This window comes from Neophocaena asiaeorientalis, unplaced genomic scaffold (genome assembly GCF_003031525.2).
Source record: "Neophocaena asiaeorientalis asiaeorientalis breed wild unplaced genomic scaffold, Neophocaena_asiaeorientalis_V1.1 scaffold59, whole genome shotgun sequence".
NCBI classification, from domain to species: Eukaryota; Metazoa; Chordata; class Mammalia; order Artiodactyla; family Phocoenidae; genus Neophocaena; species Neophocaena asiaeorientalis.
The window spans coordinates 2,265,512-2,290,884 of NW_020174268.1; the positions used below are offsets into that span (position 1 = coordinate 2,265,512).

Genomic DNA, 25,373 nt, shown 5'->3' on the forward strand with positions numbered 1-25,373 from the left:
GGTACCGCAGGAAAACTCCCAGTTCAGACTCCCAGGGCCAAGGGTGGCTAGAGGAGATCCAAGCTGCGCCAGGGGGTCAAAGCGACCCACCTCCAGTCGGCAATCACCAAATCCCGCCTGGGCGGCAGGCCTAAGGTCTTCCTCCACTTTTCACTCAGATGTGGCGCTGGCCCGTCTTCCGTGTAACCCACGCAATCACCCAGGCAGGAAGACCTGTCCCAACTCCATCCCCACACCCCCTTTATCCCCATCCCCGGGGAGATCCGGCCCTTTTCGCAGCACTTGAGAAAGCTCCTGCAGTGGCCTTGCCCAGACCCCTTAAGGGGAGGCTCCTTCGGACTGTCCCCCAACAGCGCGGGCCCAGCCCTGTCCTTGTTCAACTTGTCTTTTGAGGACCCCGGGCCGCCACCTCCAGCCCAGCCCTCGGCCAGGGGGCAGCGGTGCGGGGGAAACAGCGCGACCCTGCTCGGAGCGCGGCCACCCCATTCTCTTCCCCGGGACCCAGTGGGTCCCGGCCCGAGGAGCCCCCGGCTGTTATGAGCGCACAAAGCCCGCGGCCGCCGGAGCCCTCGGCACCGCCGCGTTCGGCCGCTGGATCCTGACACCCCTGGGGCCCCGGGGCCCAAGCCGCTCGGCGCGCTGCCCTCCGGCCACCAGGTGCGGGGAGGACGCGCCGCAGCGCCCGCCTCGGGGCCGCGCTGGTTAGGTAGCTGGGGGGACCGGAAGGATGGCGAGGAAGTAGGAGAGGGTTTCCTGAGATGAAAGATTACTTCCGTCCGGGCTCTGGCCTCTCTCTGGAGCCGGCTCGTTGGGGGCCGGGGAGCGGGGTGCGCGGGGCTCGGGGGCCGCGCGTTGCCACCTGCAGCGCCCGGGGCCGGCGGGACGCGCTCGGCCCTGTCGGGGGCTCACGTGGGGGAGGATCCTTGCAGGTGGGAGTCGAGAGCATTTCCTAGCGCCCGAGCCATGGTGGCCAAACAGCGCATCCGGATGGCTAACGAGAAGCACAGCAAAAACATCACCCAGAGGGGGAATGTAGCCAAAACCCTGGTAAGGCGGGGGCGGCGCTGACCGGGCGGCGTGGGGCCGGGCCCGGGCTGGGCGGGCGCGGGGCCAGCCTCCCCCTCCTCAGCGCCCCGGGCTGCCCCTCCCGCGGGGTCCCGCACGGTGGGCGCTGAGGGCCGGGCTCCCCGCGGCGCGGACTTGTGCTCGCTTGAGCGGAAAGGGCCCTGGTTGGCCGTGGCCCCTCTGGGAGCTTCTGCTGGGGCTACCGCGGAGGCGCAGAAGGGCCTCCCCAGAAGAGAACTGGGCCTTTGTCTCCGGGAAAGACGAAAGTCACATCCTTCAGGGAACAGTTAAACCAACTGCTTGACGCCGGGGGCCTGGAACCTAGTAGGTGCTAGCTCGGTTTTGTTGAATGAATGAATGAATGAATGAATGAGTAAAGAGAGGCCCTTTGCCACGTCTCCCTCCTAGGCTTCATCCCCTGCCCTCCATCCCCAACAAACACACCAAGATAAGGTTTTCTTTCCTGCCCCTTTGTAATGGTCTCCGTGTATAAATTGGGGATTAGGGATGCTATTCAGCCGGTATTTCCCTCCATCCTCCTCTTCGGCCTCTTCTCCAGTGAGGCCCCGCACCACTCGGCGAAAGTTTAAAAGCAACATTCCCCTGTTCACCTCGTCAATTCTGTCTCAACCTGATAGTATGTTCCAGAACTTTAGAGACTAGCTTATTGCCAGGCATTCTGCACCTCCAAAACCATAGACTAAAGCTTTATAACAATGCTTATGTAAAATCTGTGCCTTAAGTACAGGGTTTTGTGTGTGTGTGTTGTTTGTTTGTTTTTAGGAAAGCAAATGATCTTCAACAGAAATTGCCAGGCCCATGATCCTGGACATTCAGAGGCAGCCCTCGGATGAGTTGTTGAGTAGAGCTGGTCTCCAAGTGTATGAGCAAAGGCGCATGGAATCTATTATCCCAGACACTTCAGTGGAAGTTCAGCTGAAACTTGAGGTTTGGCTGGAAGAGCTTGCAGCCTTGATGAGGCAGTTGCTTTTAGCCAAAGGCATGAAGCTGGTTTGCTTAACTGAGCACAAAGCTGGATCTGCAATCTCTACTGCAGGATGTTAAAGTATTCGGGGATTATATCCCTAGGAGCTCAATTCTTCCCAGGATATCATACAGACTAGCTGATTTACTGAAAATTTCTAGTCGTGTGGTTCCTTTTAGTGAACTGAAAAAACAGAGGTCACTTAATTCTCCTCAGTTGACAACTGATCTGACTGCAGAAGTAACAACAAAACAGAAACTGCTTTGCAGAGCTGTTTTACCCATTGGGCTCGATAAAGTCAGTGTCTGCCACTTCTAGCTTCTCAAGACCACTAGAAAATGTTTGGTACCTGAAACAAAAATGATTGGCTCCAAACTAAGAAAAGAAAATGGAAAATTTGGAGGAAAAGCTGTTTAAATATCTAGGAAATGTAGTCAACTTGACTGCAGTTCAACTTAACTTTCAGGGATATTTTCAAATTATGTTTAATGTATGGTCTGAATGGATTTTTAATAGGTTCTGATATACCATGGAGTGGGCCCTTCAGAAGTGCCTGGCGCCTATGAGTGTTTCTAAATGGTCCTACTAACTTTGTAATGAAAGGTTTCCAAACCAAGCCACAATGTATGTTTATTTTCCCTTGGTTAGAAAGGCTTTTTGGTTAACTTTATTGTAAATGGATCAGTATCCAAAAAGAAAAATGAAATTCTCTTTCAAAAAGAAACACTTTAAATCTTAAATCTCATTTTCCTAATTAGAGATCAAACATGGTTATACTTTGAAGGAAGTAACTTGTAAGGGGTAACTTGTTCAGAATGAAATTCAGTAAATGCAGACACGTGAGCAGATTCTAACAGAAAATTCAGAATAATTGTTCAGAAATAAACTCCTTTAATTGTATATAGATGCTTGGGTATTTCATTATCAGCTTACAGCTATGGAGTGAATCAATACTGTTTTCCCAGGTAACAGAAATGGAATAATCATTTCATGATTATACGGTAGTAACTTCTTCAGAATGAAAGGGCGATTTAAATTTCAGAGTTCTGAGTTACCCTGCTGGTATCTTATCACAGGGAAAGCCATCCTCTGCATTTTGGAGCCCAGGGAGTGACAACTTCCTGTGGGACATGAACCATGTCATTTGCATGATTCTACTGCTTTTCTTACCTTTCCCAGCAGCAGATTCAGGCTTAGGTGAATTGTCCCAAAAGATTTGTGCTGGGCACTGCTTCCCCAAAAAAGTAACTCAAGGCTCTCAAAAAAACGATATATTGGTATCGTGACCAGCCAAGGAGTTCTTGAGCTCTGAAAGTCCACAAATAATATGGATTCACTGTGGAATGTCATCAAAAAGGATTTTGTGTTATCAGGATGCAAGCCCTGTGTCCTGATAATTTGAGTTTTTCTGCAAAGGAAAAAATAAATGATTCCGTTTGGTAACTGCGTGAGACCAAAAATCCATCCACAGGCTCCTGGATTCACTTGTTGACTCTGCTGGAGATAGAACTAGATGAATTTTTTCGTTTAGCATCAGTGGGATGACAGCAACAGAATTTGTTTCTGGTCAACTATCACAAGTGATTAGGAAGTTGGCGAAGGGGCAGAGGGGTGAATGTCACACTCTGTTCAGGTAACTTTATTTAATACCTCTATTATTTACTTGCTCTGATCTTGACTTGGTCTTAAGTGCCAAAGAATGACACAGTACAAATGCTGATTAAAGTTATCCTATGCAATTATTTAAGACTGATTTTGTCTTTCTTCTAGTCAAAAGAAACCATGTATTCCCTTGCAGTGAGATTTGCCACCATACAAGAGTGTTGGTAGATACAAGTGGTCAAGGTCGGAGAAGTGAATGGTCTTAATCCTTAGATTCTACCTGCCACTGACACTAATCCATACTTCTCTAGTAAGAGAAATGCTGGAATAACCCTGTCACCAATTGGGGAGTATTAAAGGAGCCAATATCCTTCCTAGACCCTTTCTTTACGCTAGCGGACCTAAGACATCCTATTTAGTGGGGCTTGTATGCTTATTCATTCTTCGAAGAACATTTATTAAGCATCTATTGTATTTAAGTTCTGGGCCAGACGTTGCTATACATTGATATATGAAAGAGACACAGTGCCTGCCCTTGCAGGGCTTACAGTCTGTGGAAAGACAGACATCAAACACAGTATCACAAGAATAAACATCGAGATACAAACTGTGATAAATGCTATCTTAAAAAAAAGTACTTGGTGATTTAAGTGCCAAGTGAGCTCAACTGAGGTAGAAGAGAGAAGGCTCTCTAAGAATGGAACAGGTAAGCTGAGAACCACAGAACTGTTGCCTTGTCTATGATAAAATAAGTTCTTTAACCTATGTTGGCCACAGCCTATTTTGGGCTCATGTCAATGAGGGAATATCTAGTGAGTTCTTCATTTTTCTTCACTCTACCTTTTCCCTTTTCACTTGAGAAATTCCCCACATTTTCAGATGCCTTTCTCAGAAAATAATGGTTTTCCATTGATTGATTTGCTTGTAAGGACCAAGCCTTACCTGTGCACAGACCCAGAGGAGTTGCAGAGGGACCTTCCTCTGACGTCTGTGCTTTTGGCTTGAGAAGAGCAGGCAGTATGCAGGGCTGGTCCGTGTGGGGACCACGGTCCCCTTATGCTTCCCGGGGATGCTGAGATTTCTCCCAAGCATAAGCGTCACTAAGAATTAGGAGGTTTATTACAAAACGCCGCTCCCCTCATCTCCATACACAGCTGCTGCGGTGCGTCTACTGTTCCCAGGGTTTCCACTGCAGTGGCTTCCCAGGTTTTTAGCACTTAGAAAGTTTTGAGAAAATGGCTGTGCTCTGTAACCCTGCTTGGAAGCCACGGATGCAGGAATTCAAGATGAATCTGTTGGAGGAAAATCCCCTGGCTCCGTGAAGAGGGAGACCTAAATGTGAATCCCAGCTGCTGTCCCAGTTAGCAAACCTTGAGCCTCAGATGGAGGCTCGTTGATGGAGATGACAATACTGGCCTTGCGAGGAGTTGTGAGTGCTAGAGATCGCGGTTGTTGGCTGCTTTCTAGAGTGCCTGGCATGAAGTGTGCTTTCAGCCAACAGAAACGATGATTCGTAATATCATTTTTGGCTTCCCTAATCACTGTATTGGTTTGTGTATTTATACCTCATGGGTCCCCAGAATATTTAAGAACCACTCAGTTCATTGAATTACAGGGGTGTTAAGTAAGGTCATTGATGAATTTTTCCAAACCAATCTTGATCCCTTAAAATTGACTTTGTTCGTCTAGATCTGCCCGCTGGCATTGAGACTGGGTCTGTCTCATTCACAGAGGTGTCTAGTGACTAGCCATACTCAGTAAATGCTTCTTGAATGAATGAAGCTAATCTTACTTTCTCCCATTCCCTTTCAGAGGCCGCAAGAAGAGAAATATCCTGTGGGACCATGGCTGTTGGCACTGTTTGTTTTTGTTGTCTGCGGCTCAGGTATGGGTTTCTCGCTGCCCTTATATCCCATGGTCTCCTTTGTCCTATAAAAACACATGTTTTATTCTCAAGGTAAATAGACAAAAACTATATTGGTCTGGGATTCAAGTTAATTGCCGCCCAAAGCCTTCATCTTAACAGGTTTTGATTTCACTGCCATCCCAGCAAACAGAGTAGAGACAGAACTGATGTGCTCTCAAGTCATAATCATAAAATGACTACACTGAGCAATTAACTTGGCTGGCTACACTTCAGAGTTCAGTTAAAGCTTTCTCTGAAGACCTAACCTAAAGAGGGCGTTTGGAACAGAAAGCGGAGCACCTGTCTGCCTGAGATAATCCACATCCAGAGAGGAGAGGCCTTAAGGGAAGCTCTGCAGAGGTGCTGGGTAAAACAGAGCCTTTGACCTGAGCCTCAAGGTGCAGTCACCTGATACTGGAAGGTGGCAAGTTAAGAGAGCTTTACACACACACACACACACACACACACACACACACACACACACACACACAGTGCAGACTTGACCAGAAGGATCATGCAGTTGTTTCTAGTTGACTTCTGTAATTGGGAGCCTTGACTTAATTCCTGGTCCCCATGGGTTGGGTCTCTGAAGTACTGGTGAGTGGAGGTCACTTCTATCAACAAGGTAGGTCTTTAGATGTTCCCATCCTCCATCTCCTCACTGTTGCTGAGGGCAGGGAAGGTGAGGAGTACACATCTTCCTGCAAAGATCTAGAACTCCCAGGAAGACGTCATTCCTCCCCAATGGCAAGAGACGCCCATGACTAAAGGTGCCTCTGACCTTTAGGAGACCACTCTTGCAAGGAAATGAAAGCTCTTAGGAGGAAGGAGGGATCCGATGGTCTTGGCACTATTGGCAAACAAGCCTTTGTGTGAGGCTCAGTTTTTTTGTTTTTTTTTTTTGCGGTACGTGGGTCTCTCACTGTTGTGGCCTCTCCCGTTGCGGAGCACAGGCTCCGGACGCGCAGGCCCAGCGGCCATGGCTCACGGGCCCAGCTGCCCCGCGGCATGTGGGATCTTCCTGGACCGGGGCACGAACCCATGTCCCCTGGATCGGCAGGTGGACTCTCAACCACTGTGCCACCAGGGAAGCCCCAAGGCTCAATTTTTTAAAGTTGATTCCAACATGAGAGAAGATCTTCCACTCCAAGAAACGAAAGTGTACACCATCCCTAAAGATGTGTCCTCAAAGGGAGTCTTTTGTCCAACACAGAGATCCCTCATCTTTAATAGAGTTTACCCAGCCACTGCTGGAATACTTCAGGAGTGCTCACTCCTTCAAAAAGCCTATCCCAGGGCTTCCCTGGTGGCGTAGTGGTTGAGAGTCCGCCTGCCGATGCAGGGGACACGGGTTCGTGCCCCAGTCTGGGAAGATCCCACATGCCGCGGAGCAGCTGGGCCCGTGAGCCATGGCCGCTGAGCCTGCGCGTCCGGAGCCTGTGCTCCGCAACGGGAGAGGCCACAACAGTGAGAGGCCCGCGTACCGAAAAAATTTTTAAAAAGCCTACCCCATTTCTGTGCAGCTCTGATTCTATTGGAAACATCTCCCCTCCTTTGAACCACACTGTGGTGTCTCCTCAGTAGTTCAGGTGTGGACACCGAAAACCACACAGCTTAGACTCTTTTGCTTCTGAACGTCTTGACCCTTCGGATATTTTCAAGATGACTGCCTAGGGACTCCTTCTGCAAACTCAACTTCCCTAGTTCTCTCAGCCTTGTCCTCATAAGATGTAGTTTCTAGACCCTTCCGTACATGCCATGACTCTCTTAAAGTATTGCGTTTGCAACTGCAGAAGTTGGTCTAGAAATGGTGCAACTGCTACAGAGATAGTAGGTCTGTCCCTGCTTTTTGTCTCATAACCCTCCTTTTATTAATATGCCCCAAACAGTTTATTTATTTAACATCTTTATTGGAGTATAAGTGCTTTACAATCTATGTTAGTTTCTGCCGTATAACAAAGTGAATCAGCTATATGTATACACATATCCCCATATCCCCTCCCTCTTGCATCTCCCTCCCACCCTCCCTATCCCACCCCTCTAGGTGATCACAGAGCACCAAGCTGATCTCCCTATTCTATGTGGCTGCTTCCCACTAGCTATCTATTTTACATTTGGTAGTATATATAAACCCATGCCACTCTCTCATTTCGTCCCAGCTTACCCTTCCCCCTCCCCGTGTCCTCAAGTCCATTCTCTACGTCTGTCTTTATTCCTATCCTGCCCCTAGGTTCTTCAGAACCAATTTTTTTTTGGATTCCATATATATGTGTTAGCATACGGTATTTGTTTTTCTCTTTCTGACTTACTTCACTCTGTATGACAGACTCTAGGTCCACCCACTTCACTACAAATAACTCAATTTCATTTCTTTTTATGGCTGAGTAATATATTCTGTATATGTGCCACATCTTCTTTAACCATTCATCTGTCTATGGACATTTAGGTTGCTTCCATGTCCTGGCTATTGTAAATACAGCTGCAATGAACAATGTGGTACATGACTCTTTTTGAATTATGGTTTTCTCAGGGTGTATGCCCAGTAGTGGGATTGCTGGGTCGTATGGTAGTTCTATTTTTAGTTTTTTAAGGAACCTCCATACTGTTCTCCATAGTGGCTGTATCAATTTACATTCCCACCAACAGTGCAAGAGGGTTCCCTTCTGTCCACACCCTCTCCAGCATTTATTGCTTATAGACTTTTTGATGATGGCCATTCTGACTGGTGTGAGGTGATACCTCATTGCAGTTTTGACTTGCATTTTTCTAATGATTAGTGATGTTGAGCAGCCTTTCATGTGTTTGTTGGCCATCTGTATATCTTCTTTGGAGAAATGTCTGTTTAGGTCTTCTGCCCATTTTTGGATTGGGTTGTTGTTTTGATACTGAGCTCCATGAGCTGCTTGTATATTTTGGAGATTAATCCTTTGTCTTACAGTTCATTTTTAATAATCACAGCACCTCCTAGACTTACAGAGAGCTAATGGCCAGCCAGGCCCCACCAAGCTCTTCTTCACGTCAACTTCCTGCAAGCTTCAGAGACGCATCTCCGTACCCTCCCATCTAAAGTTGTCCCCTATCTGCATCACACATTGTTTTATTTTATTCATGGCCCTCATCGACATTTGAAATTATTTAATTTGCTTACTTATTATCCATTTCTCTCTACTAGGATATAAGCTTAGGGAAGACAGTATTTAACTTCCACTAAATTTTTAGATACTAGCACAGTTTTTAGCACATAGGGAGTGGTTAATCTCGTTGGCTAGATGGATGGATGGATGGATAAAACCAAATATTCCCCATGCTGTAGATATTAAATAGACTTTTTTTTAGACCTAATATAAAGCTCCATGAACATTTCTATTTTAATTTCATTGTTGGTTGTTAAGCTGTTTTTCTACAGAGTAGCCATAAAGTATGGAAACGTAGAAGAACATAAATAATAAATGGCTTACTGATATTACATAATAATGTACAGTATGGTTAGTGATGTTACATGATGCATTCAGTGTATTGCCCTGCATTAGCAGTGCATAGTTCAGAGCACTGTGAAAAATTGCAGTGGGGCTTCCCTGGTGGCACAGTGGTTGAGAGTCCGCCTGCCAATGCAGGGGACACGGGTTCGTGCCCCGGTCCGGGAAGATCCCACATGCCGCGGAGCGGCTGGGCCCGTGAGCCATGGCCGCTGGGCCTGCGCGTCCGGAGCCTGTGCTCCGCAACGGGAGAGGCCACAGTAGTGAGAGGCCCGCGTAATGCAAAAAAAAAAAAAAAGAAACGAAATTGAGTCATTTGTTGTGAGGTGGATGGACCTAGAGACTGTCACACACAGTGAAGTAAGTCAGAAAGAGAAAAACAAATACTGTATCTTAACACATATATATGGAATCTAAAAAAAAAAAAAAATGGTTCTGAAGAACCTAGGGGCAGGACAGGAATAAAGACACAGACTTAGAGAATGGACTTGAGGACACGGGGAGGGGGAAGGGTAAGCTGGGACAAAGTGAGAGAGCGGCATGGACATATATACACTACCAAATGTAAAATAGATAGCTAGTGGGAAGCAGCCGTGTGGCACAGGAAGATCAGCTCCGTACTTTGCAACCACCTAGAAGGGTGGGATAAGGAGGGTGGGAGGGAGACGCAAGAGGGAAGGGATATGGGGATATACAGGGATATACGTATGCATGTAGCTGATTCACTTTGTTATACAGCAGAAACTAACACAACACTGTAATTCAATTTTCTCCAATAAAGATGTTAAAAAAAAAAAGTTATCGACGTTTTCAGGCTTTATGGCCAAACTGTAGATTGTTAGATCTTGAACCTTGAGCCTTTCATCTAATTATCTCTCTCTCCCAGCTTTATGGTTTCTTGAAAGTATATTATTCGTCCAAGGCACTGATAAAAGTCTAGATTTGGAGAAGCCCACAGAAAACAATTAGAGACAACTCCCCTCAGGTTGACTTTGAACCTCTCAGCAAAACTCCTGCAAGCAGCCCTCGTGTCTTGAGGGTCCCTGGTGTGCCTGGCGCTGTGCGGGCTTTGGAGATACAAGCTCCTTCATGGGGCAGCTGGCACTGGGGAGACAGATAAGGAACATGTCGTTGCTCCCAGGAAAAGAACACTCTGACAGCAGAGCACCCAGAGGGTTTGGCAAGCGTGGGCAAGGGACTGTCTTAGTGCGTTCGGGCTGCTAGAACAAACTACCATAGACTGGGTGGCTTGCAAACAGCAGAAGTTTATTGCTCACAGTTCTGGAGCCTGGAAGTCGCATTAGGGTACCAGTGTGGTCGGTTGGGGGCCCCTTTCCCAATCACAGACTTCTCCTTGTATCCTCACATGGCATCCACACGTGGTAGAAGGGGCTAGGGAGCTCAGTAGGGTCTCTCTTATAAGAGCACTAATCCAATTCATGAGGCCTCCGCCCTCAGGACCTAATCACCTCCCAAAGGCCCCATCTTGCTACCACCATCACATTGGACATTAGGATTCCAACATGTGGATCTCAGAAAACACAGTCAGTCAGACTATATCAGGGCCTTCTAACTCATACTGAGCAGAAGAGAAAGTTTCCCAGAGAAGGCGCCATTTGAGCTGAGTTTTGAAGGACAAACAGCCAGACAAAGGGAAGGTTATTCCACATGAGGGAACAACACTGCATGACAAAGGCACAGAGGCCTGAGATAGTAGGACAGGCTCAAGACTGGCCAAAGCCCAGTCACAGGGATCTGGGAGGCTCGGTCATCACGTAGCCCTTGTTGTCAGGAACTAAATAGATACAGAGCTGGTGGGTTTTTTTGTTTTTTTTCTTTTTGGGCTTCAAGATACACAGTAACCGGGGCCCTCTCCGGCCTGTGCCCTTAGGTAGCATATAGGAGAGGGGGAAAAGCCAATAAGTCATTTAGTCTGGCTTGTTTTTCTCCAACCTGTGCTAGTTCTCAATATCCATCCTTTCCAAAGGGATTAAAAACCTTCCCTAAATTACGTCTTAATTAAAATTTTGCCAGGTTTATTGGTTCACATAGTAGGAACTGTATCTTTCCCCCCGTTTGGGTAAATTGGGACATTTGCTGACAACAATCTTTTGGAATCTTCCCAGTCTCCATTAGTTTTTTCAGGGATCAAGTACATTGTCTCTGCTATCCTCTCTGTTGGTTTGTCCAGGGGCGTGGGATGGGAGCCTGCAGGGCCTGGAGATTTGGACTTAAAGTGGCCAAAAGGACACACCCCTTACTGACATACTACATCCCCTGCCTGCATGTCTGGTGCTCTTCTAAGGATGCTTCTTTAAATCTAGTTAAGACCACTAGCTTCTATGGAAAGGCTAGACATCAAACGGGGAGTTGGGTCCTCTTAACTTTATCCTCTGTTAACATGCCACCATGATCCCCAAGAAATGGACCTCCTCCTTTTTAAAATCATATCTAAAAATAATCCACCACCAGCTCCCTTTTTTTCTTATTTTCTTTCCTTTCTTTTTCTTTTTGCCAACTTTAGCATTTTTTTTTGCAAGCTTCAGCTCAGGCCAAGCTCTGTTCTCACAGAAATGTGTCACTCTTCTCAGTTCGTCCTTGGTACTGTGCCCTTCCTTCTATCTTTGTCCGTGTCCTTTTCTAAACCAAACACGTCACGAAAAACACAATAGCTCCTTTAGATTCATACCCGTTGCCACGTCTCTGGGATTAGTCAAGATTCAGTTCTTCTTGCAGCTCCTACTCTCCCTCCTGAGTTCCTCCCTTTTCAGAGTCGCAGACCATAGGCTCCTACCTATCTTTTTTATTTAATTTATTTTATTGAAGTATAGTTGATTTACAGTGTTGTGTTAATTTCTGCTGTACAGCTAAGTGATTCAGTTATCTGCCTATCTCTTCTCTTTGTTTAAAAGAATGCGATTATGACCACCTAGAGGGGTGGGATAGGGAGGGTGGGAGGGAGACGCAAGAGGGAGGAGATATGGGGATATATGTGTACGTATAGCTGATTCACTTTGTTATACAGCAGAAACGAACACACCACTGTAAAGCATTTATACTCCAATAAAGATGTTTTAAAAAAATGCGATTTCCTCAAATCTAACTCTTCCCTTTATCAGTTCCTCTGCTTTACGTAATGAGCCTCTCGGTGCCTGGATGATTGAAGCCCCTTACCACTGCTCTCTCTCGCTTCTGTTCCACTTTTGTAGCACAAAGTAGGAGAGACCCGCCCCATCTAGCGTCCTGCCATCATCTGCAGTGTGTACATCAGCACCTTCACCCCGTCCTTGCCTGTCACGCTCGCACAAAATGCACTGGAGTTTGCAGTGAAATTTCCATACCTCTGCAGACATACCCCTTCCTGTCCCTGTCCAGCGAGTCCCTTTCCTTTGAACAGGATATACCCGTGTGCCAGGCTTAAGTTCCATTTCACCAAGTCCCTGGGATACCTCTGAGGTCATTCGCCCTCTCTGAGTTCATGTGGTTAGTTATTCACATTTTGTAGATCTTTATACAGACAGGAAAAATACGAAATCTTCTAATAGTAGTGAAGATGTTGATCACTGATCTGATCCTCTTGCTTTTGTGACCTCACTCTATTAAACCCACTTTTCTAATCGACGGTGGGCTGGGCAAAGGGTTCTTTTTTAGAAATAGTATCACATAGAAAACAAACTTATGGTTACCAAAGCGGAGTGGGGAGAGGGGGAAGGGATAAATTAGGAGTTGGAGATTAACAGATACACACTACTGCATATAAGAAAGATAAACAACGAGGACCTACTGTATAGCACAGGGAACTATATTCAGTATCTTGTAATAACCTATAAAGGAAAAGAATCTGAAAAAGAATATATATATATATATATATATATATACTGAATCATTTTGCTGTACACACCTGAAACATTGTAAATCAACTACACTTCAGTTTAAAAAATTATAGAGGGCTCCCCTGGTGGTGCAGTGGTTAAGAATCCGCCTGCCAATGCAGGGGACACGGGTTCAAGCCCTGGTCCGGGAAGATCCCACATGCCGCGGAGCAACTAAGCCCGTGTGCCACAACTACTGAGCCTGCGCTCTAGAGCCCGCGAGCCACAACTACTGAGCCCACGTGCTGCAACTGCTAAAGCCCGCACGCCTAGAGCCCGTGCTCCGCAACAAGAGAAGCCACCGCCACAATGAGAAGCCCATGCACCGCAACAAAGAGTAGCCCCCGCTCGCCGCAACTAGAGAAAGCCCGCGCGCAGCAACGGAGACACGATGCAGCCAAGAATTAATTAATTAATTAAAAAAATAAAAATTATAGAAATACTGTCAGTGTACCTAGGGTAAATAAATTTTCAGGTGAGGCAAGTCACAAGGAATGCAGGTTTTATCTGTTTTCCTAGTATCTTTGGGGAAAAAAATGAAGAATGGTAAAAATGTTGACCTTTAAGTATAGGCTCACTTATGGGTCACCCTTACTCCATTTTACGTGGCAAAACAAGCTAACAAACCTCCAAGAGGTTACGGGACCCCATTATTATGGGGAATGATGTGTCACAGCAGACTCTTGACCCCTTCCTTCTCGGCTTCTTTCCGGCCTTCCTTGTTCTCCACACATGCCTTTCGTACCAGCAGTGGTGGTGCTGATAAGAGCCAGATAACGAAAAGGAAGGAAGAGGAACCGGGGCAGCAGTGAGGGCACAGCACACAGGCACCCAGAGCCCCCTGGCACAAAAACACATGTCCAGGGAATGCCCACCCCTCACCAGGGAGACCCCCCGAGATCCCAGTCCAGCCCAAGTCCGTGGTTGTAACCAGTCAGAGGACATTATCTAAGTACTAAATACACCCCCCTTCAGAGGAAGGAAGTTCCCACTTTCCAGGATTGCAAAAGGTCTCTTAGGCAAGACGCTTCTTTGAAAACTGACCAACTGGCAGTAAATGGATAAGAGGCTTCAGAGGGGAGGATAGTTTGGGGCTCCGCCAGATGTGGATTCAAAACCTGGATTCACTATGTTTCTGCTGAATAACCTTGGACAAGTTCATTACTCTCTCTGTATGGATTTCCTTATCCGTCCAACGGGGATAGGAGGAGCCCCTCCAGAGGTTGTCCTGGTACTGAATAGTTCCAGGGACGTAAGTGCTGGCCCACAGCACGCCTGAAACCTGCAGCTTCAGTCACCACCATCCCTGTCCCCATCGCCCTCACGTAAAGTAGTGGCACCATGAATGGGACTGGCGTGTCACGGACGCTTTAGGCTCCCATTGCCTTCCATCCTCCCAGGCCACGCCTTCACCTGGCAGGCTCAGCCACTCACGTTGGTCTTGACCTTCCAGAGAGCTGTAGACCCCGCCTCTTCACTCCAAGGAGAAGTGTGAGCAGTTTCAGTGATAACACTCCCAGCGGGTGAGACCATGTTCCCACGATAAAGCATCAGAATCTCTCAGACCGACCCAGGCAGGAAAAAGGAAGCGCCCAGAGGTACACTAAAATCGATGAATAGGGGTTTGTACTTTAAGTTGCATATGAGAAATAAACTAAGTTTTATTCCCTTAAAGCAACCCAAATATACCACCGTTTTGCTATTTAAAAAAAAAATAAAAAAGTTTTCTTTGTGAGATGCAAAAGCTTCTGAGACATGGAGTTGTCCAGATAGGACATCTCAGGGCCATATCTTGCTTTGTCTGGTTTAATTTGGAAACTAGCCTTATTGTTATTAGTATTATATACATTTCATCAGAAATCTAAAACCTGTTTCTTAGTCAGATACCTCTTCTGGGTCCCCTCAGATGATTATTGCAAAGACGCCAGAAACTTTTCTTGTTCAGATCCTGACCCAGGACTTCTGCTTGGGCCTTTTTAACTGGTTGCATTTGTCTTTATTTGATCTCCTAGGACCCCAGATTCACACTGAAGCCCCAAGGGTTTAAACACCCCCCTCTTAGAGACTTGGCCGTTTTTATAAAAATATTATCTTCCATTTCTGCAGGCGGTGGGGCCTCTTTCCAGATAAGCAGCTCGTCCTGACTCTCAGTCCCCGGTTTCAAAGCCTGCCTCTTTAGAGAACTGTTTGATAGCTTCTGAAGAGTACTTGTTTTTATCTTGAGACTCAGAGACAAGTGTGACCCGGAATGTCCGTCTGAGGCGGCAGAGATGCCGTCACACAGATACGCCAACTGCTATCTGCGCGAGACACTTGCTGTCTGCGTGTGCTTCCCCGGATGGTGGATGAAGCCCGTCCTGCTGGCTGTGCCCACAGCCCTTGGCCCTGGGTTTCCCTCTCCCTTTTGTCCTCATCTCTTTCAGGAGCCTTGTGGAGAAGGGTTCGGAGGCCTCCCCAGAGCTCTGTGATGAGTTTGCCACTATGCATCAGTAATGTCTGACCTGAACACGGCAGTGACAGCAGGGTCCCAACCCTGGCCTACCCATCTTATAGTGTCAGTGCCACAGCGTTCACAGGACAACTGTCTTCTGCATTTTTTACTTTCCTCTTGGACTAGAAGTTGCACCTGGACTCAGTGACAGTAGGTCTTTCCCTTCACATGCAGTTGACCAGACAGTATGTTAGCGCTTACATGTGTCTCGTGATCCTGTTGTATCATTCACCTTTCCTGAGCCCAGGGGTGTCCCTGAGTGTGGACAGGAGGCAGCAAGCTGAGAGCCGTCTTCTCTGTCCTCATCCGTCACTGAGGTTCCAACCGGGGTCAATGGAACCACCATTTAATCCCCATCATGCTGTGATTCTCAGAGGGAAACTCTTACACACCAGCCACACCCCACCTCCCTCCCTCAGACTACTTCTCCCTCATCTATCCCTCATTTCAATTGCATTTCTCTCTCTCTGGCCGAACCTGATACTCACTTCCTAATTAGAGATTATGCGAATTTTAGTCATTCTTGAAGTCTGGCTTTTCTTGAAACAGATGAGCTTATATCCCCCATCGAAGGGAAACCTCTAGGGGAATAGGATTAACCAGTGACTTATCTCCTTCCTAATTTTCTATAGTTTCCAGTTTTGTCAATGAGCATATATTACTTGTATAATCAGAAAAAAATAAGTGTATTTAGAGAGCAGAATTGCTAAACTCTTGGTTTTAGCCTTTTCTTTTTTTTTAAAGCAGTAAACCTTTCTTTTATTTTTTTTTTATTTTTAGAGCAGTAGACCTCTTTGTTCAAATCTTAGAGGGAAACAAAAGAAAAGCTGTTCTGGTTGAAGCAGGATCTGTCATGTGCCTGTGTTTATGTCTGTGTCTGTGTGTGTCTGTGTATTTTTGTTTGTGTGTATCTGTGTGTATGTGTGTGTATAGGGGTGCCTCCTGTGTTGCTGGATATACTGATTTTTTATCATCCCCAGAAGGGAATACACATCTGGACCCTCTTTGCCCATCAAATAGGAAATTGTGTCCGGCCCAGCACTGGCCTCTGTGATTCCAGAGTTAAGGCCTTTCCCAAAGAGCCTACTAGGTTCATTTGGCACCATCAGTTGTGAGTAGCTGCACTGTTTCTGGGCAGGGACGTTCCCTTTGTCTGGCAGTTAACAGACTCTACTCTTCTCCTGTGTCTGGTAGGCACTCTGCCTGCCGGGGCAGGACTGGGGAGAGATAACGTGTCACAGCCTGGACCGTTTTTCAGGACAACCTATTCAGAACAGATAAGGAAAGTGATTCCCTGAGACGTTCTAAGCTAGGCCTGAATGCCTCCTGTCCTCCCGGCCTCCTGTTTCTGGTGGTCCAGTGGTCTCCCTTTATGTCTGCACTGGAGGCCTCTCCGTTTCTGGAAGAGCCCACAGCCCCACCCTCCCTTGGACTGGCTGTTTTGTTAAGGATGCTGTGGAGGAGGGACAGGACTAAGTGCTGTGTGAACCGGCTCCAGGGACAGCCTCCTGGGGTTGGAAACCCGGCTCTGCCACCTACTAGCCGTGCAGCCTTGTCCAAGCTACTCACCCACACGCCCACTCCAAGCCTCAGTGTCGTCCATTCTTAAAAGGGATAGGATCCTACCTGAAAACTCCTAGGATCCTCATGAAAATCAGTCCCGAGGATGAAATGAGACAACGCACGCCACACGTTTAGTGGAGTCCCGGTAATAGTTTTACGAATGTTTGCTCTTATTGTCATTATGTTGACGGCCCTTAGTTGCACTGTCTCCTTGCCTCTCAACCCCCCTGGCGAGGTGCCGACCAAGATTCTGAATGCTTGCAAGGAAAGAAAGATAACATTTTGTCCTTTGTGATGGGGAGAAAACTTGGGGGAGCAGAGCTCTGAGATACTGGGGAAGCTGCAGGAACCCCAGCTCCCACCTGGACAGGGAGAGGGCAGGATTTGCCGGCCAGGGGTCAGTGGTGTCACCTCTGCAGGGACAGCTAGAGCTGGAGCCTCGTCTCTCCTTCTAGAAAGAACTCTTTAAAAACTAGCCAATGGGGGTGAGCAGAATCTATTCATACAACTATTTTGGTTACCGTTTCTTGAGTCCTTATTCTAATGCCAGGTCCTACACTTATATTTTCCTTTCTCATCACACAGTCCCTACAAAGAAGCTATGGTACTCATTTTTCCAAATCACAAAACAGAGGTTCAAAGAGGAAATCAACCAGCATCCCGTAGCTAAAAAGAGAGCTAATACCCAAACCTAAACTCCAAACCCATCTGCTTTCTATTATCCTTCTCTCTTACCATTTCCCCCAAAATACCAAGGAGCAGATTTTCCACCAACTTCAGGCCTCTAGCATATGACTGTGTGTTGAAAAGAACTCCCGTTGAAACATCTCCTACTTTCCCTGCCAGAAAATGTGCATTGTCCAGAGATTCCAGATGGACGGCCATTCTCGGTCTGCTCCCAGGTGGATAAAGCCCCGACCCAGCCACGGACTGCTTCTTGACTGGGCCACCGGGGTACTCCATCACCTTGCTCTGTCCTGGACACTTGCTCCAGGACAAATTTGAATTCACCGTGTTTGCAGGTCGACTGCATAAGCACTGGCCTTTCCTGGAGACTGCCTGAACTATCTTGAAATTGTGACACCCAGAGGGAGTCACAGCCCCAAGACGCAAGTTTGAGGAACTCAGCAGCCCTGGAGCAACCTTTCCGTTCCACCACAAAGGAAAGCTTGAGGACATGCGTCTGCTCTGGAACTCCTGCCTCAGGATCTGAGATGCACAGTCTGGAAAAGATGTCCCATCAGCCATTGGCTCCCTCAAGGTGACCTACGGCCTCGCTTGTCATGTGCTTCCCTCTGCCCTGTGGCCCTGTGCCCCTGGGGCCCTTTGGGTCTGTGTATGGTTTCCTTCTCGGAAGAGTGCTCTACTGTCTGCCATCTTAATGTGGAGAGAGCATCCCATTCTTTGCTAATACGATCTCTCTTTTCACAGTGCCCTCCTGCCCTCACCTATCCCTGGCTTCCCTGTCTTTACCCTCTTCTCCATCTCTGGAGAAGCCATGGGGAAGTGGCATCTTGCCTTTGACTATCTTTGTGCTCATTCTTTCAGGGAGCTTAATGACCCACCTTGGCGATGTCTTGTCTCCTAACATCTCTGCTTTTTTTTCTCAAGGCCCAGACTTTTCTTACCAATGCTTTCATTTTTTAAATTTTTTAAATGAAAAATAATCAAAGTTGTGTGAATTCTAGAGTCGGCTTATCCTCCTAAAGGATGTTCCTCTGGCCTGTCTTGATCTCTCTTCTCAGCCACTCCCTTGATCTCGCTTATCGTCCACCATTTACTTTCAATAAAGGTGGTTTTCGGAAGGCCCCGTTGTCTGGCAGGGTTCCAGCTTTCTGACAGTCTCCTAGGGGATCCACTTGTGTCATCTCTGTGTCCTTTGGGCACTCTCAGTTAGCTGGGGTGGGGCAGTCCCCAGGGAAGCGTGGATTGGGCTGGCCCAGCTCCCGGCCTTAAGGGGTTTATGTTCTCGACTTGTGACTGGACTTCCCCTCCAGAACTGAGCTCTTGGAGCAATTGAATCTCAAGGTCACCATTTGATGCTGATTCTTTAGGTCTGAAGAGTAATCAGTTGAGGTTTTTAAAATGTATTTTCCTCCACGCTGTTTGCAATTTTTCACCGTTCAGTCCTTCAGTAAATTTTTACTGAGGACCTACTATGTGCCCGGTGCTGAGCTTAGGCCCAGGGGTAGAGCTGGGGGCAAAATCATCCCTGCTCTCCTGGAGCTTGTGGTCTCATGGGGGAGAAAGATGAGTCAAACAAATAATTACGCTGCAACATGTAAAATTTCAGGCATGAAAATGTTTGAAGGAGAGGAACATAGGGCTGCGAAAGCATAGACAGGCCAACCTTGGAAACATTGCAGGTTCGGGTCCAGACCACTGCAGTAAAGCTAACATCGCAATAAAGCAAGTCACGTGAGTTTTCGGTTTCCCGGTGCACATAAAAGTTCTGTTTACATTATGCTGTAGTCTATTAAGCATGCAATAAATAGCATTATGTCTAAAAAAAAAAGGTAGACATACCTTAATTTAAAAATGCTAACCGTCATCTGAGCCTTTCAGTGAGTCCTAATCTCTTTGTAACAGTAACATCGAAGGTCACTGATCACAGATCACTGTAACATATATAAAAATAATGAAAACGCTTGAAATATTGTGAGAATTACCAGAATGTGACACAGAGGCACGAAGTGAGCAAATGCTGGTGGAAAAAGTGTTGCCCATAGACTTGTTACACACAGGGTTGCCACAAACCTTCAATTTGTAAAAAAGAAACAAAAAACAAAAAGCAATATCGGCAAAGTTCAATAAAACGAGGTGTGCCTGTAATGCCAAGGGCTGGTGTGCTCTAGGGAAGTGGTTCTCAAAGTGTGGTCCCTGGACCAGCAGCCTGAGCATCAACTATGAACCTGTTAGAAATATACACTCTCAGTTCCCACCCCAGACCCACGGGATTAGAAACTCTAGGGTTGGGGTCCAGTGCCTGTTTTCAAACATTTTCAGGGGATTGTGAGACATAAGTTTGAGAACTCCTGCTTCAGATGGTCAAAGACGGCTTCTCTGAAGAAATAACTTCTGAATTTTGAAGTAAATCTAGGCAATAGGGTAGGGTGGGGAAAGTATTTCAGAAAGAAAGAATGGCGTGTGTAAAAGCCCAGTAGTAAGAGCAGGGAGCTTTTAAAAACAGGAGGGCTTACCGTAAGAGAGGAGGAGAGTGGAGAAGGCGAATCTGGACAGGTTGCCAGGGGCCAGGAGATGCAGGTCATGGAGGCTTCACCAAGGATTGGGCAATAGAATGTTTCTGGTGTGTTAGAAACTCAAGGAGGGCACGATCTCACTTGTTTTTATTTAAAGAATAATTCTAGCTACAGTATGGAGAAAGGATTGAAGGCGTAGCAAGAGTAGACCAGTGGAGGTCACCGCAGGAACCAGGGGAAAGATGACGGTAACTTGGACTAGGGTGGTTTCGGGAAGGATGGAGCGAAAGACGCACAGTCACGAGATTATTAGGTAATGCCCACAGGTCTTGGTCATCAGTCAGAGGTATCAAGGATGACTCTGGCAGTTTTGGTGTACGTGCAAGATGGAGGAGGACGATGCAAAGCTTGGCAACGGGGAGAGATCACGAGAAGGTCCTGTTGCATTTGACGTGCCTTTGAGCCACTTGTGTGTAGGTATCAATTAGGTGGTGGAAGGTGTAGGTCTGGAGCTCCGAGGAGAGGTCGGGGCTGGCAACACACATTGGTGAGTCATCAAAAGCTAAGTGGCAACTGAAATTGTGGGCCGGGATGAGATCACCTGGGAGAAGGAATGTAATGAAGAGAAGAAAGCCAGCCATGCTCACTGTAGAACTTCAACATTCTTGTTTACTGGTCAGGAGGAGTTAGGATGACCCCCATAAACCACGTTTAGTGTAAAGAGCCAAAGAGAAGACGGAAAACTAGAAACTAGGAGAGTGGTGTGTCACAGAGGCCGAGGGAAGAGAGTTTCCAGGAGGGAGCGCTCAGCGAGGGTAAGTAGGGGTGCATGACGAGAGGCAGCGTCCTTCAGGACGCTAGTTGGATTAAGTGACATGGAAGGTCATTTGTACATTTAGCAAGAGCTATTTCACTGGAGTGAAGAGAAAAGCTAGAATGCAGTGGAATGAGGTGGAACCCAAAGGTAAGGAAATGGAGAAAGTGAGGACGTAGACAGCTTTTTTGGAAATGGTCGTAAAGAGGAAGAGGACACCTGTGGATGGGAGACATGGAGTCAGGAGGGTTGTTCTGGTTGATTTTTGAGTTGCAAGTGCTTCTTGCATGTTAAACCCTAAGAATTTCATTGAAAGGGAAGGGCTGAATAAAAGAGATGTGATCGTCTCAGGTTACCAAGGACCAGGATCCTGTACAGGTGGGAGAGTGTGGAAGCTCCCAGATTCTGTAGTTCCCACTCTAGCCTGGATTTTCCTGAACCTCTGACCTGCCCAAGGCCAGATCCCCTGACCTTGAATGCCTGCCCTCCTTCCCTTTCTTGGCATCCGTCCTCCCTGCTGACTCGCCTGCCCACAGCCCCTTTCCTGCTGCCCGCTCGGCTGTTTTCTCTGCTTTGTTCACCCTCTGTTAAGTTATTAACTTGTCAGGGTCCAGACTCCCCGCTTCCTTTCCCACTTTGAACCCACTCTTGGCTGCCTTCCCGTTCACTGCCTCAGAAAGTCAGCATCGGGGAGGCCAGGGTTGTAGGGCTGGTCATTACTGGCGGGCACATAGAAGTACAGTTAATATAATTGGTATAGGATGGTGAAGGCTTCTTAAAGACACTGATATTGACATAAGCCTTCTTAAAGACAGGGATACAATTCTTAAAGACATTGAAAAAGGAATCATAAAACACAACCATCTCTCCATTATCTTAGAGGTGGAGGCAAATGGTGAACTTAAAATAGACTTTATTCAAAGTAATTTCTCCAAGAGGGTTCAATTTTAAAGGGTCGCCCGTACACATGTTAAAGACCGTCAGATTTTTACCTGTTAATTCATGGATTCAATTAGGGTCAGGAATGATCTTTCATTAGTTTTTAAAGCAGACTCAGAAATAGGTACGTTGTTTTAATATGTGTTGCTACTCTGAGGCCAGCAAACTTTGTCTAAGATTCTTAAGAGAAATTTGCAGCAGTTCCTTAAAAAGAATTGAGTGGTTTTATCATTACCCCGCACTTTTGAAGTCATGAATTAACTTAATAGGGTCTGATGGACTAAGGGACAGCCTGTTTCGTATTCATTAACCTCTATCCTACTGATAATGATTCTTTGTCTACGGATAGATCTCGGAGAAATAACATTTTGGAGCATCTATTATGGGCAGATATTTTACATATTATCTACAGTTTTATAAATAGAGAAATCAGGGCTCAGAACTATTTATTGAATTCCGAAAATTCACACCTCTAGAGGGTGGCAAGTGGCACCTGAGCTCTGATATTCATGCTCATACATGGAAGCAGCAGCCATCCTCGTAGTAATAGGAACGGTAATAATGGCAATGATTCCCATGCACTGAAACCTTGATGTGTGAGGAGCCTCGTGTATGTCAGATCATTTAATCCCTGTATTAGCGCTGCAAGCAGCGTGGTCCTCATTTCACAACAGAGGAGACAGAATCGAAGAGGTTAGGTTATTCATGCAGTCACACAGCTATTCAGTGAAGAGATGGGATTCAAACCCAGTTCCCTCTGACCCTAACATTCCCCTCTAAAGTAAGCCTGTTTGTCCAAATTAGGGATGTTTTCCTGGTCCCAAGAACAAAGCCTGAGGCACGGTAGATGTAAATATTTTTTTCCTAGTGTGCTTGAATATACAGCTGTCTTCCAGCACTCCTGTGGAGCCAGAACACAGGAATGTTTATTTAATTTTTATTCCTTGTTAGCTTTGGTAGAGGAGGGTGGAAACATCCGTGTTCCAGCAAGCTTATACATTTGGGTGAGGTACTTTCTCATCCATCTAGCAACTTCTCCCGTGAAGAGCCACCCCCCAGATGAGAATAAGACAAGAAAACCTCTGAGCACAACCAGAGTTAAATATCACAACTTGTTGAATTAACTCCTTTATCTAGAGAAGACTCTTTCCGACCTTCACACACAACTGGTTGACTTGATTTTATACATAGTTCTAACCGCCTTTGTTTCTGGCTTAGTCTACGGTAGCGTAATCATAGAAGAGGGCCCACTGCAGATGGTGTAGTAGCACCAGAGATGTGACCAGAGCTAAGAGTCATTGAGACCAAATAACTGCTAAGAAGCAGAAATGAGAGCCCAAGAAGTACAGCCAACCGGAGCTATTTTGGGATCAGATCAAACGCTGTGCATCCTCTATCACCACATTACAGCAGAGTCTTAGCAGTTATCACTTTTTATTATGGTCACACTGAACATTCATGAAACCTTGATATATTAAATCGTGTTGGGTGTATATCCAATTTAGGAAAGTCATGGTCATGCGGATTTTTTTAGTTTATGAAAAACCAACTACTTGAGTGCTTTATCTACCCTTCAAATCTAACTGTCCAAGAAAGAGTCCTCGGGGCCCTCGGTGTGAATTATCTTTGGATCCCCAAAGCACGATGCCTGACACATAGTATGTGCTCACTAAAATTAGTTGATAAAATATCAAACACTTTGTTTCTCGAGGGTTCTGGGTAGCGTATTTCACTATGGTTTTCACTTAGGAAGCAGCATTCCTGGGCATATTCCGGGATGACTTTATGAAGGAGAGAAGGGGTACATTCCCCTGAATGTTCTGTGCTTGTTCTGTTTTCACACTTGATTACATGATACCCAGCTGCCCCTCAAAAAAAAAAAAAAAATCATTCTATATGTGTTCATTGCTGTTATTATCATGGTTGTCTCCATCACTATTGACCAATATTGTATATGTCACATCGGGAGAGGATGTGAAAAAGAAGTTGGACCTTCCTCTCCTGGAACGTATTTAAACCCTATAAACAAAACCAGGCTGGGTGCTATCCAACCAGCTCTTACCAGAATAAGGGGAGGGAGTCCCAGGAATTGTCTGTGGACGTTCAGGCTACCCACCCCTTCATGAAGGAGTTCGGTCCACTTAGTGAAGACGGCGCCCTGAATAAATCAGTGCTGCTCTCGGTGCATTTCAAGTCGAATTTCAGAAAGTTCCAGGCCGCCTGAAGATGCACTTGTATCAGAGGTTGTCAGCAGCCGGGGGCCCAGCTCCACGTGTCTGCTCCCAGCACCTGGCCTTCCTTCCAGTTCAAGGGCAGCTTCTTTTCCAGGTCACAGCCATTTTGAAGAGGCAGCGTTGGCTGACCTGTTAAGTGAGTGCCCTGCCTGCACGAAAGCGCTGTCCCCCGCTGTCCGCAACATCAGAACATTCTGGGGAAGAGGGCCAAATCTCTCAGTGCCTGAGGGATTTCTGGCCTTCACTCCTGGTGGAATTAGCAGAAGTTATCCATAAATCCCCGAGGCATCCATCAGCAGACAGAGCAAGGCCGCCTTTTTAAAGAAGTTCACTGACCTCTTGTTAACTTAACTCCTTGTTAGGAAATATCTAATCAGCTGTGTGCTAACAGGTCCAGGGCCTGGGGTCGGCAGCAGCAGGGCTCGCGGTGGGGCTGGGTTTCCAGCTGTGCGCTGTCTGGTGTCTGAGCCGTCTGTTTTGTTTTCCTCCTTCAGCTATCTTCCAGATCATTCAGAGTATAAGGATGGGCATGTGAGCAGGCTGGGCTTTGACACGGCCCCCTGCCGCTGGAGGGTGGAGGACCGCTTCAGCTCTTAGCCGGGTATCTGTGGGAAGCTGACAAGCCACCCAGAAGAGAAAAAAAAGGCTCCCTCAACTGTTCCCTGATCACTTCATCGTGGATGTCAGACCAAATTTCTTTCTCACAGGACATCTCGGTACATCCGTGTTCTCAAGCGGAAAGGACATTTTGCTTTGCAGTTGGCAGAATTGGTAGCTCTCTGGCTGTCTACAGCAGAGCTGTCTGTCTGCTTTTGCCCTGGGTTTCGCTGATGTCTGCATGGGGGCTTCTGAATGATCACCGCTTTACTGTCTATGGATACGATCTCTGCTCCATTGGGAATTGCTTTTACAAATAAATGTCTTTGTTCAACCTTACGCACTGTGTGGGTTCCAGTGAGAAAACCAAAGTGAAGATGATGTCAGGAAAGCTCCGGAGGGATGGGTAGGGTAGGGGACTTGATTATGTAACTGGGGAAGGTCAGGGAATCTGTGGCCCGGGAACCAGGGCTAAGTTTGCCCAGCCGGGCGCTGGCCACCCTCAAGGTCTTTGCCTGAAATGAAGCCCTGGGCAGCTCTAAGGACCTTGGGTTTTTCACACATTTGACAAAGTGTGGATCTTCTGGGGTTCTTTCCTTTTGCGGTTCGCTTTTTGTTGCTCTTTTTTG

General features: G+C 46.8%; 1 protein-coding gene across 3 annotated transcripts; it reads left to right on the plus strand.

The window, feature by feature from the left end:
- The first annotated feature begins 576 nt into the window (after window positions 1-576).
- SERP2 (stress associated endoplasmic reticulum protein family member 2) lies at window positions 577-25,083 on the plus strand. 3 transcript variants are annotated; one of them, XM_024755517.1, is made up of 5 exons: window positions 577-657; window positions 930-1,047; window positions 5,465-5,537; window positions 17,807-18,221; window positions 24,642-25,067. In XM_024755517.1, exons 2-4 carry the CDS (start codon window positions 964-966, stop codon window positions 17,899-17,901), a joined length of 252 nt encoding a protein of 83 aa, XP_024611285.1. In that variant the 5' UTR covers window positions 577-657; window positions 930-963; the 3' UTR covers window positions 17,902-18,221; window positions 24,642-25,067. The 3 variants fall into 3 exon arrangements, with proteins under 3 accessions (XP_024611285.1, XP_024611286.1, XP_024611287.1); XM_024755519.1 differs by lacking the exon at window positions 577-657 and having other exon boundaries at window positions 881-1,047; window positions 17,983-18,221; XM_024755518.1 differs by lacking the exons at window positions 577-657; window positions 17,807-18,221 and having other exon boundaries at window positions 783-1,047; window positions 24,642-25,083.
- Window positions 25,084-25,373: the final 290 nt, after the last annotated feature.